The sequence below is a fragment of the Mus caroli genome, unplaced genomic scaffold (genome assembly GCF_978045245.1).
Source record: "Mus caroli unplaced genomic scaffold, Mus_caroli_1 scaffold_11, whole genome shotgun sequence".
In the NCBI taxonomy this organism is placed as follows: domain Eukaryota; kingdom Metazoa; phylum Chordata; class Mammalia; order Rodentia; family Muridae; genus Mus; species Mus caroli.
The window spans coordinates 100,993,811-101,006,514 of NW_028227266.1; the positions used below are offsets into that span (position 1 = coordinate 100,993,811).

Here is a 12,704-nt window from a genome sequence, read left to right on the forward strand (position 1 = left end):
AATGGGAGTCTTTCCCTCCCCAACAGCTGGCTCCAGGAGCTTAGCTTAGTCAGTTCAAAAATCCTCCTACCACAACACAGACCTGCCTAGAGAGGCCTCGGTAAACTCCTTTAACTTCATCTGTCTATACACAAACACATATACGCACGTGCACATGTCTACACAGGCATATTCATATACACATAAAAATACATGTGTATTCAAACATACATACCACATATATACACTGGTACATATGCAGAAATGTAAAGGTATACAAATGTATATAACATTACATATACACATAAATATGCACATATACACATACACACAGATACATTCACACATATACACAAATATAAACATACAACATATACATATACACATATACATATAATTATATGCCCAAACACAGGCACATATAGGTGCATATACATACACACAGATATATAATATATAAATATATGCATATATAAATACACACATGTGTGTATATATATATGTGTATGTATATATGTATATATACACATATATGTATGTGTGCATATATACATATATGTATATGTATGTGTGTGTGTATATATATATATATATATATATATATATATATATATATACACACACATATATGCTGATTACACACAGAGAGTGCACAGGAGCCCAGTTTACTCAAACTGTGGGCTCACCAGGCTTGATTCTGGATCCCTTTTCTAATTTTCCTCTATCAAGTCTTGGTGAAGAATGGCTTATTAAAATAGTCAACCCCACATGTCACTGGCTGTGAAGGTGATTCTGAGAGGCAGCACAGATACACATGGAGTCTGGAAGCCCACAGAGAAGTCTTTGAAGATGAGAACTTATATAGATATTCACTCTTAGAGACTCACATCATAGACACAGGAACTGACACAAAAGAAGGCCATCTATGGCCCAGGTACAATAGTAGGTGAGCTCTGCCCAAGCTCTTTGAGAGTAAAAGGTTTAGATTTCCAACAAGGAAATTGAATACGCCTGATTCTCAGGGGACACACAGATGTGCCTCTAACCCATTATAGTCAGGGCTTGAAAAAGAAGGGCATCTCCTGGGTGTCCATTCTCCTTCATCAGGTTCATCTCACAGGTAGTGCTATTTGCATTGCTAACTAGCTCTTTATTGACAGTTGGATATTGCAAGGCCTATAACTAACTCTTTGTTGGGCTACAGTGAACCTGTCCTGGGCATCTCTTAGTGTAGAGCCCTGCGTTCCAGATGCAAAGAAGTATTACTTATTCAGCTGACAAACATTCTTGGTGACTACACCCTGCTAGGCTGGCACTAGAGACACAGATTTAGAGCAGTTTCATCCTCTGGACCTTGAAAACATGGCAGCATCCTTTCCATATGGTTGTTTGAGAGGCCAGTGCTGTGACCACTGAGCCACAGATGAAGGAACACCCAGGAGGGTCCCATAGGGGACAGAACAGAGCTAACACATGCAGGGAACAAGGTTAGGGAGGAAGGCAAAAATGGAAGAGGCCAAGTAGCATCTAGAAACAGGACTGACTGTGGAGGACCATGTATCCGTAAAAGCCACTATTTACAATGTAGTGATTACTTTAAATTCTCTGAATTCACCACTGCCCAGAGGTCTTACACAGAGGAGAGCCAAGAGAACAAGGGTCTATCCAGCCTAGGAAGGAGGATGTGGAGAACCGCACTGGGGTGTTCTCAAATAACCACAGTCCTTTAGAGGGAACACAATACCCCTTGGCATTGTCCACTTATAACAGGAATTTTACTTTTTCTCTCCATTTACCAGGTAGGCATGTGATTTTGATTAAACCAAGTGACTTACATGAAAGGTGGGCTGCTTAATTACCAAGCAGTATTTTGAATTCAGGCATAAATATGTTCTGATTCTGGAATGTAATATTACAGTCAGCTTTCTAATAACAGAACTGAGAATGGCATAGGAGCTTGGTGTGGGTGGTGAGCCAAGGCCCAACCAGGCAGTTCTCGAGCACAAGAGCAGAGAAACACAGATAGCCACATAAACCAAAGGTCTCTTAGGATCCCTCTCTATGGAGCCCAAGGGGCTGCCGTGTGGTGTGGACAGCATCCACTGCATTGACAGCTGCCTCCCCTCTTGGGAAGGACAGAGGGATCCCTTCTCAGGGCAGGACAAACCTCACCCAAAGTTCCCTCCAGGCTCATACAATGACATCCCCCAGTTGCCTTCTCCAGCCTGAGTCACTTATGACTTACTGACTATAGAGAGATAATTCCAGTGGCCTATGTCCACTAACTTCTCTACTGGATCCAAAGTAGATATGAACCACCCAGTACAGCTTTTTAGCTTCTCAGATGGCCTAAGCTGCTCTGGGTCTGAAGTTTATGTTCTGTCCCAGCCCCAACCTGAAATTCTCTTCACCTAGATGGGCTGCACCTCAAATCTTACCCCTGACATAAGGTCACAGCTTCCAGTCCTACTCTAGTCCCAGGTGTGCCTACATACCTGTTCTACAGTCTCACTAGAACTCCCTTGGTCACAACAGTCAGTCTATAAGGTGCCAACAGCTTCCTGTTATCCTTGGTCCCTCCATTCTTCAATCCCACCGTTACATCTGTAACTCCAGGTACAACCACTGCCAGAACTCCTACTGGTTGACCAGAGCAAGTGAGTAGCCGTCTGTACAAATGCCCTCCACCTCCTAAAGTTGCATGCCCCAAGATTCCCCAACTTCACTGTCTAAAACCTCAATCCCTCTCAGACAGCAGGTCTGAAGTTAGGGTAGATCCCATTTCATGGCTTCCTTCACCGATCTAGAGTACACTGATCTTTCCACATACCTGGATCTCTGTCCTTGGCCAATGTGTCCCCAGCCTCTCTGGTCCTCCATGACCCACTCTGTCTTCATCCTTCTTCATTGACACAGTCTCCCTCACTTTACCTCCTACTGACGGGCACTATGTAATCACTGCTTCCGGCCCCTGCCCTGGTGCTCTCTGAAAGCATCCATGTGGATTACTGACAGGGTCCTTTGGGCTAGACATAGTGATAAGTTCATACCCAGCAGCCTTTGCCTCTCTTGCCTCCTCTTTCTCCTTAACACACACTCCCTTGGTGTCAATGAAATGATCCTCTCAGCTTCCTTCCACCTCCTCAGTCTTATCTTCAGTGCAGTTATGCAACCAGAACACTCGGCTGTTCTCCAGGGACAGAGGAGCCACATCCTGGACTCCTGCCTCACTGATTGGAGCCCTTAGAAGGAGTCTACAGCCATGAGGTCAAACGGACCTGCCTATGGGTGCCCCAGAGGCACTGCAAAGGCAGCAGCATACCTCTTCCCGCAAAGTGTGTGCTTTCCTTTGTGCCCCAAAATGGGGCAATTAATGTGTACAATCAGAAACTTAAAACAAATAAATATACATTAAATCAGCTTGTGAAGCAGATGCAGTTCTTGATGGTAGCAAATATACTAGGCACTGTAGTTTGGAGATCATGATATGGTTAGAAAGCAGAATGATGAGGAATAAGGGAATCAAATACTAGCACATAGAGGTGTAAACGCTGCAGTGGTGTAGGGCATTGGTGGGAAAACTTCCCCGACACCCAGAAGATCAGTGATGGAGCAGGGAAGAGCCCAACCAAGCTGGGATGCAGAGAAGGTGTCCCTGAGGGTGGGCCAAGTGAACAGAGAAGTCTGAAGATGATAAAAGACTCAGAAATTTCTCCTGATCTCATCCTTTGCTGTGGAATAAGGTTCATAGGTTGTAAACCTATGTGCATGAGTGAGAAAGGGAGAAAGGGGGAGTTCTCCTTGTGCTGTCCTGAGACAGACAAGCCCCTAGCATACAAAGCAAGATGTGAAGTTGGATACAGGCACCCCTGGTGAGTTACTAGTATATGCAGCCTCTACTCAGGATAGCAACAGAGAGAGGAAAGAGACGTCACAGGATGGATGCATGGTCTTTAAGATATCCCTCTCAGCCCAGACCAAGGACCAGCCTGGCCATCCATCTGGTTGCTGTAAGCCAGACAGACTCAAGAGGCTCTTGGAGCATGAGTTGATGACTAACCTGGTTGTAGAATTCCTATAAGAAATGCCTGGAGGTAGCTGTGTCATGCTAAGAACAAGGTGTGTGTATGGCGGGAGTGGAGTCAGACTGTGAGCAGCACAGAGAGCCGCCATCTTGAGAGGGCAACACTTGTCTTTGAACATCCCCTTCAAGGAAAGTCTTCCTTGGGAAAGACTTAATGTTTAAAAAGGATAGGTGTTATGTATGAAAAAGAAAAAAAGTAAAGAAAGACAAATCAAGGGAGGGAAACCCACAAATCATATATATTTGACAAAGGGCACAAGCTTTGGACATTCAGGGATCCTAACTGGTCATTTGGTCGGCTTTGCATGAAGTCCCAGTTCAAGCGGGCTGTTTTCCCCTGGTTGCCCACAGTCTTACTAGTAGCATTTAGACCTGTCCAGGGTGAGAAGCCTTTGCTAGGTCCTAACACACTGTTCTGGGGACTGCTAGCTTCACCATGTCTCGAGGCATGGAACTTATGCCTGCTGGTGCAACCTGCAAACACAGGAATTGGGGGTGGGATCTGGACATGATAGCCCTGGGGAGTGCATGTGAGAGCATCAGTGATCTACCACCTGAGGAGCTCTTAGGCTAAGGTGAGGAGCCCTGTTGTGCTGAAAGTCCCCGGTGGATGCTACTTTACCAAACACAGAAAGTCAAGGGCAGGAGAAGAAGCCTGGGACAACCCTGGTCTACCTGACTTCTCTCCTTGCATGGAAAAAAAAAAAAAAACCAAACCACTCATCCCTCAGTACTCTCCCTTTATTATTAAGACTCAGAGCCGGCCAATCACTGTGCAGGACACAAGAGCATCTTCTCCATCCCCTCCATCCCACTGTGGCCCACCATTTCTGACCACCCTCCTTCACTCCTCTCAAAGGGCTCTGTGAGTAGAGCATTGAATTCTGATTCTTTCGATACAACCAAGGCAGCTGAAGGAGCCTCTTCCATACCTTTCTCTACAGCCCTATCAGCAGGGTAGACCTATTACTCTGTTGTCCAGATCTCTCCATCTCCTGGAAGATTAAAAACTCAAGGACCATCTAACTGAGCTGTGTTCTAATATGCCACAGCTCATCCTGACACTCACCACCCTGCCATGTTCTATGCATAGACTTAGGCCTCATGTCTTTTCATGACCCACTCTTTGGCCAGATGTCCCTCCTACCTGGATCATCTTCCCAAGCCCCCCATGCCATACCTATCAAACTTCTAGTCATTCCTCTAAATCCAGCTCACACGAACCTTCTTCGTTTGGACTTCTTGACCCCTCCAGTTCCTCATTGCCAACTCTGTATCACATGAGACCATTGATCTCTCCGGTGTCACAGAGAAGAGATGCACCCTAACTCATCCATGAACATGGTTGGTTTTCAGAGGAGACCATGAGCATCACAAAACTGTTCATCAAAGCTACAGGGTCTGGCCAGGTACATATACACTGACAGAATGAATGAAGAATGTGTCTCTAAGGCAAGCTCCAGGTAAAAGACAGTCCCAGCCCTTCTGACTGCCAGCCCCTTCTTTGTGCTCATGGCCTCTCTGCAGCCTGTGGGCACTGCTGATCCCTAATATACTATAAAGGCATTAGCTTTAATGTCCCCTTTTCTGACACATCTATGGCTTGTATTGATTGCCTGAGAGCTAGCTTTCTGGAAGGACTAGGTCAAGAGATGCTCCACACCACACAAAAAGGAGCATCTCAGGTCTGAGACCCTGTGGTGCTGCTTTCTAGAAAGGCAGTGTACCCTGCATTTGCTCTGTGCACTGCTACCCACATGTATGGCTCTAGGAAAGCCCTGTACCTCCCAGCCACCTTATGGAACCAAGACCTCTCCTGCAGAAAGGAAGGATGCTGGTGTGATACTTACCCCAGAGGCAGGGTTGGCCGTCCATCCCAACTCTGCAGTGGCTGTCCTTGTGTCCATCAATGTTTCTGCAAATCAGAAAGAGAATAGAGCATGAAGCTATGTGTCATAGTAGCTGGTACCAGAAATAGTCTTGGGTATCTTCACATCCAGGCTCAGACCCATGGCAGACCTCATGGTCTTCTCTCCAGGACTTCCCAGTTGCCTATGCCTTGATCTACTATCTTGGCATATCCAGCATCTACTCACAGTACATTACTTGACTTTCTCAGGGCCATGCTGACCTGGTAACCAAACGACAAGCCTTTCTCTAGCCTTTCTGAACCCTCTGTGTGTCCTCTTCCTTTGCCCCCTACTGCTTCTCCAGCCTCACCTTTCCCCAAGAACTCCCCAGCCTCCTCCAAGGTGTCCCTGTTAATGTCCTTAAAAGTTCTCAGACTGTTCACCTAAATATTGACATTCCCACAAGTCTCTCTGCCCCTGGACCAGACATATGCCCACCCTCTCCCCCAGTAACCTGACAGGGGCTTAGGCAATTTGACAAAGGACAGATCCAAAACAGAAATGCAGTTTCAAGACCAGTACCAATCTAGATAAACATTTTTTTAAATCTCCTGTTGGCCTTCTTAACCTCTTGCTCCTAGCTCATTCTGTTCCTACCCCCAGGCAATAGCTGATCTATTATCATTAAAAGTAAAAGTCATTGTCTTTAATTATATAGTGTATACTGCTTTTTTTCTTGCTGCTTTCAAGATAATAGTTTTAAGAAAAACTCACATTTTGAGAATATTATAGGTTCTCCTTTGTTATTGTTTTGTTGGTATTTGGGGGAGGAGAATTTTTTGAGCTAGGGTCTTGTGTTGTTCAAGTTGGCCTTGAACTCACAATCCTCCTCACTCCAGTTCTCAGTGTCCATAGAACATGCCTGTATCACCAAAGCAACTTCATTCTTTCTCATTGCTAAGTGCAATCCCATTTTATGAACACACTTCAATTTTTACATGTGTTTATTCTCTTCCAAATCAGGGCTATTACACAAGAGTAAGAGAATCCAACTCATTCCAAACCTTCAACATTGCATACTTTGCAGACTGTGTCTTCTTCATGGCTTGATAATGTTCCATCCTCTCTCTCTTTCTCTCTCTCTCTCTCTCTCTCTCTCTCTCTCTCTCTCTCTCTCTCTCTCTCTCACACACACACACACACACACACACACACACACACACTCCTTTCAACTCCATTCATCTACCAGTGGGTGTGTTGGTTGATACCACATTTTGGCTATTGTGAACAATGCTGGAATAAACATAGCATATACATGCTTCTCTTTGACACAATGATCCCGTTCCTCTTTTAATACATACTCAGACATGGGGTTGCTGAACAATATGGTAGTCATCGTTTGCTTGTTTTGAGAGCCACCCATTCTATTGCCCATAGTGATCTTACTCAATTACATTCCCACTAGCAGAAACTAATAAAGTCACCTTTCTATCATTTCCCACCGGTGTCTGCTTTCTGTCTTCACCATGGCAGCCATTCATCACAAGATGAGATGATAATTCAATGTTGTTTTGGTTTGCATTTCCCTGAGGATCAGTGAGGCTGAACATGTGTTCATGAGTTATGAGTCTTCATACATGTGTGGGTGAACAGCTTAACATGTGTGTATGTGTGTGTATATGTGTGTATGTGTATGCATATGTGTATATGTGTGTAGGTGTATGGGTATGTTGGGGTGCATGTGTGCATGTGTAGAATTCAAACTCCTCCTCATGCTTATGTGGCAAATGACTTACCCACTGAGCTATCTTCCCAACCACTGTACTTCTTTCATGTGCTACTGTTAATTTTTGCATCTTCCCATGAGATATGTCTATTCATTATGTCTGCTTCTTATTAACTAGACTTTGTCTGGGGGGTGAGTGGATTGAGTTCACTAGACATTTTCCCCATATGTAAGGTCTCTCTCTGTCCCTCCACCCTATTGTTTCCTTTGCTTTGTGGAGATTTCTTTGTTGGACAGAATTCCATCTGTCTGTTTTTGCTTTTGCTTCCTCTGCTTTGGGTGCTTTTTCCTCATATATAAACCATCTCTGCCTATGTCAAGGCATTGAAATATTTCCTCCAGGGGTTTCATGGTTTCATGGCTTTGATATTAACTTCAGTTGGTTTTCATGCCCTCTGAGATGTGGGAATCTACTTTTATTTTTCTGCATATGTACACCCATCTTTGCCAGATTCATCTATTGAAGAGTCTGTCCTTTCTTCAACAGGTGCTCTTGAAGCATTTGTCAAAGGTTAGCTGGCTGTAATAAGTGGATTCCTCTTTTCAGGGTTTTCCTTTCTAGTCCATGGCTCTGTATCTGTTTTGTATTATGCTGTTTTGATTACTATAGCTTTGTGGCCTGTTTTAGAGACAATCATTGTTGAGAACAAAAGGGTAGATGCATGTAGCTAGTACAATAAAACATTTTATTATGCCGAGGGCCATCACACAAGGTTCACACTCTAAACTCCTAACTACTGTCCTAAGCCTGCCTCCCCAAGGCTGCTCACTTGTTTGATGTATCTTAGCTGAAGGTGAAGTCCAGTCTCTAACAAAAGTCTTTAATTTGAGAGTCTTCAGCCACGGGGAAGATCAAGGTGGTGTCTCTCCAGATGTGCATAGCATAACACTGTTCATGGTCTCTACTTATATATTATCCAATGGGCATCATGAGGCTCTAGGACTGTTTCTTGGTTATCTTGATGTTACGGAGTTCTGTTATCAAGTGAAGCCTTGGATATAGTGGCGATTCTGACTAAGCTATGTTTACATGTCTAAAAGGCATTTCTTCTATGCTCAGTTACACACATTATGATACCATCCACTGTGCTTTTTTTCCACAACATTGCTTTAGGTGTCCTGAATCTTGTATCTTTCCATACGAATTTTGTGATCATCTTTTCTAGCATTGTAAAAAATGTCATTGATATTTTGATGAAAACTAACTATATCGAGTTTGTGACTGCTCTGAGTAGAACGGACATTTTGACAAAAGTGTCATATTCTCCTAATCTCTGAGCAGGAATTGTCTTTCTGTTTTATGCGATGCTGGTATTTCTATAATGCTTTTGGAAGACTAGTCTAGTGATGGTGTGAATTTCATCAGTTTTGCTTGTCTAGAGATATCATTTCTTCTTTCCTTCACTTCCAAAGATAAATATCTCTGGGTATAATATTCTTGGTTGGAAGACTGTTTTTATCTTTCTGAATTTTGAATGTATCATATCATTCCTTCTTAGCCTAGAAGATTTGTGCAAAGGAAACTCTGCTGTTTGTCTACCTCAAGGGGTGGAGAAGAGCCCTGCTAAATATGATCTATCACTTCTCAATGTCTTTAAAATTCTGTCTTATAATTTTCATAGTTTGAATCTGAGCACCATGGAGAAGGCCTTTGTAGGTCAAATCTCTTTGAGGTCTCTTGGGCTCCCTGGATCTGGACGTCCATATCTCTCCCAGGGTTAAGGACATTTGCTACTATCACTGAACATGTCCCCTGTGTCTTTTCCATCCCTTCCCCTTTCTTGAACACTGATAATTCCGAAAATAATTTGGACAATGGGCCTCCAAAAGTCCTAACTCTTGAGGCCAGGCAACCCCACCACATCCCCTGTTTTTCTGAGCTGGGATGTTTCAAAAGACTCGGCTTCCAGTTCAGAAATCCTTCCTTCTTACTGATGTAGTCTATGGGTGGGGCTCTTAACTCTGTTTTATATTTGACTTGACAGGTTCTTCCTCTCCAGCCTTCATTTGGTTCTTCCCAACAGTCTCTGTCCTCCACTGTATCCCTCATTCATGTTGTGAGTTGGTTTCATAACTCGTCTGTTAGTATTCTCTTGTATCTCAGTGACGGTCCCTGCAAACATTACTCTGAATCGAATGTCGGCATCTTATCATTTTCCTTTTCTTCTGAGTCCTTTGCTAGAGAGTAGTGGACTCCTTGGGAGGCATTGTGTCTCTGTGCTTCTTTATATTTACTGCGTCTCTACTTCGATGTTTGCACATCCCAAAGATTATGTGTCTCCTTCAATTGAAGGGCAACCTTCATATGAACATCTTTCAGCTGAAGATGTTTCTTAGTGTAGTCGTCTGGTAGACTAACTTGGATTTACTTCCAGGTAAGTGCCGCAATACAGTCTCTATATAGATTCTTTGGCTAGAATCAATAGCTTTTAAGATGGTGCATGTGACAGTGGGGCCCATCTGATTTCAGATGGAGCAGGGACAGTCTAGCAGCCACGTGGATGTAGTGATTGGTGCATAGAGCAGCCAACAACTACACAGATGCTCTGGTGATGAGAATGGCTATCCCAGGCATGAAAAATTAAGTGACTGATTCCTTAGGCCCCGCTGGGATGAGCACCTCTGTCACTGGTAGTCTCCTATAATGGCAGTGGTAGCACTAGGAACATGGAAAGTATGGAGGAATGGGTCCCTAAACCCCACTGGTCATGAGCATTGCTGGCAGCAGAGGTCCACTGAGAAGCATGTCCTCGGGAAACCACAACAGGTAGCAGTGATGTACGCTGGTAACAGTAGTGAATGGAAGGGAGGCATGAGGAGGACAGGCCCAGGTCCCAGAAGGCAAGTGCTTTGTTTCCTGGGGTCTTAGGGCTGGCAACACATGCCCTGTTGAACCACAAGCCCCTGTTGTAAAGGGCACTGCATGGGTTTGGGTGCTGGAGACACAGTTGAACTGCTGGGTCTACTTGGGGTCATGAAGCTCTCATTCTTTGTACAAATTTGGGAGGCTGTCTGTGGGGCACCCAGGATGGGCATAGGCAGAAGTTTACATTCCCACTGGGGAAAGGCATATGAAGTCCTCTGTCCTGAAAAGGGTGATGCTTCCATCACTCGAGTAGCCAATGGAGGAGCAAGGAGAGGAGGCCCCACCCCAATAGTCATCTCCCTAGCAGGGGTGGAGGGTCCTGGTTCCTACTGTTCTTTGCCTGTCTCTGGGCAGCCATCCCAGCTCTCTCTGTCTCACAGGGCTTCATTCAGTCCCCTCAGCATCCACTTCCCTGTGGTGTCTGGGAGGGGAGGCAAGCACTCTCCACTCCTATCCAGCCACTCTTGGGTCTCCTCAGAGTTCTTTTTATGTCCCAGACTTGGGTGCATTTTCATATATACACTCTGTAAATATTTACCCCTGTTTAGGTGCTTGCGTTTTGTCTTCTCAAGAGCACAAGTGTTTGGTTTTGACAATGCCCAATTCATCAAGTTTCTCTTTCATACTCTACTACCCTATCTGAGAGTTCATTGCCCAGCCGAAAGGTTCAAAGATTTTTTCACCAAATACTTTTGAGTTGAAGTTTTTGGGATATCATAGAAGTGATAAGGTGATAAGCCAATATGTGTGTGTGTGTGTGTGTGTGTATATATATATATATATATATATATATATATATATATTCATTAAATTGTTCCAGAGGGGTAACTTTCCCTTCTTACACAAAGTCTTGCTTTGTTGCCCAGGCTGACCCAGAATTCCTGAGCTCAAGTGATCCTCCTGCCTCAGCCTTCTGAGTAGCTGAGATGGCAGGTGTGTGGCTCACCCCCCCCCCCCGAGTAATATCTTTGACAATCCACTTGTGTTGCTGGAGTTGTCACACACATCCAGATTCCCCAGCGTACATGCAGATCAACAGCACAGCACAGCTCAACCCAGCTGCAGAGATGCAGAGCTCACAGGGGTGGGTAGATACAGATGATGCTTTTATTCCCGCTGGCCTCCCATTGCCTCCCCTACCCCATGAGAACAGCTATTCCTTATTCACTGCTTCAGGGAAAAGATCAGAAGACAGAAAGCTGTGTTACAACATCTTTGGACTTAAAGGAACCAAGAGTCAAGGCAGGAACTAAAGGTTTAAGGAGAAACTGGAGGTGACATGTGGAAATGAAACAGAGAGACAATGATGACTCTATCATCACTGAGAGGCTTCAGGGTGCAAAGGGCTTATTACGCAAGCACGATGAACTAGAGTTCAGATTCTCAGCAGCTATGTAAAAGCAGGTCACATGTCCATAATATTAGCACTGGGGAGGCATCCTGGTGACCTGCGGGCCAGAGTGTCTAGCCAAAATGGTAAGCTCCATGATCTGTAAGAAATGCTGTCTCAATAAGGTGAATAGCAGTAGAAGACACACAACATAGACCTCTGGACTTCACACATGTATGCATATTCAACTATACATTGAATAAGTGGAGGGGGAGGAGGAAGGGAGAAGGAGGAGGAGGAGGGGGAAGAAGAAAAGGAAGAAGAGGAGGAGGAAAAGGAGGAGGAAGAGGAAAGAGAAGGAAAGGGAAGGAGAAGAAAGGAGAAGGAAGAGAAGAAGGAGAAGGAGGAGAAGGAGAAGAAAGAAAAGGAGAAGAAGGAGAAGAAGGGGAAGAAGGGGAAGAAGGAGAAGAAGGAGAAAGCTGCCTGCACCAGAGCCCAAGACAGAGTTCCAGACACAGGGCCCTGGGCACCCTCATCCCAACATGCAAAACCACAGGCAATGGCCTTCACTGCTAATGGCTACTATAGGAGCCTCCAAGAAGCCTGGGGGCCTGAGCAAGTCTGAAGTACCACAGAGAAGCATCTTCATGGACCACAAACAAGGGCTAGGCAGTCAAGAGGAGCCTATGCAGAATGCATGCCATGTAGATATCTATAGGACCAGGACCAACAGGACCACAGAGAGACTCCCCCGGCAACTTGGCAGTGTGGGCCATACCTGGAGCACCACTAGCCTCTCTGCCCATGGT

At 44.8% G+C, this 12,704-nt stretch overlaps 1 protein-coding gene across 1 annotated transcript in view; it reads right to left on the bottom strand.

Moving 5' to 3' along the window:
* The window catches only part of Ephb1 (EPH receptor B1), a 442,703-nt gene that overhangs the window by 310,114 nt on the left and 119,885 nt on the right, over window positions 1–12,704 (bottom strand). The window contains exon 2 of the mRNA XM_021171331.3: window positions 5,914–5,978. Within this exon, the coding sequence (XP_021026990.1) occupies window positions 5,914–5,978 (65 nt within the window). The remainder of the gene's footprint in view (window positions 1–5,913; window positions 5,979–12,704) is intronic.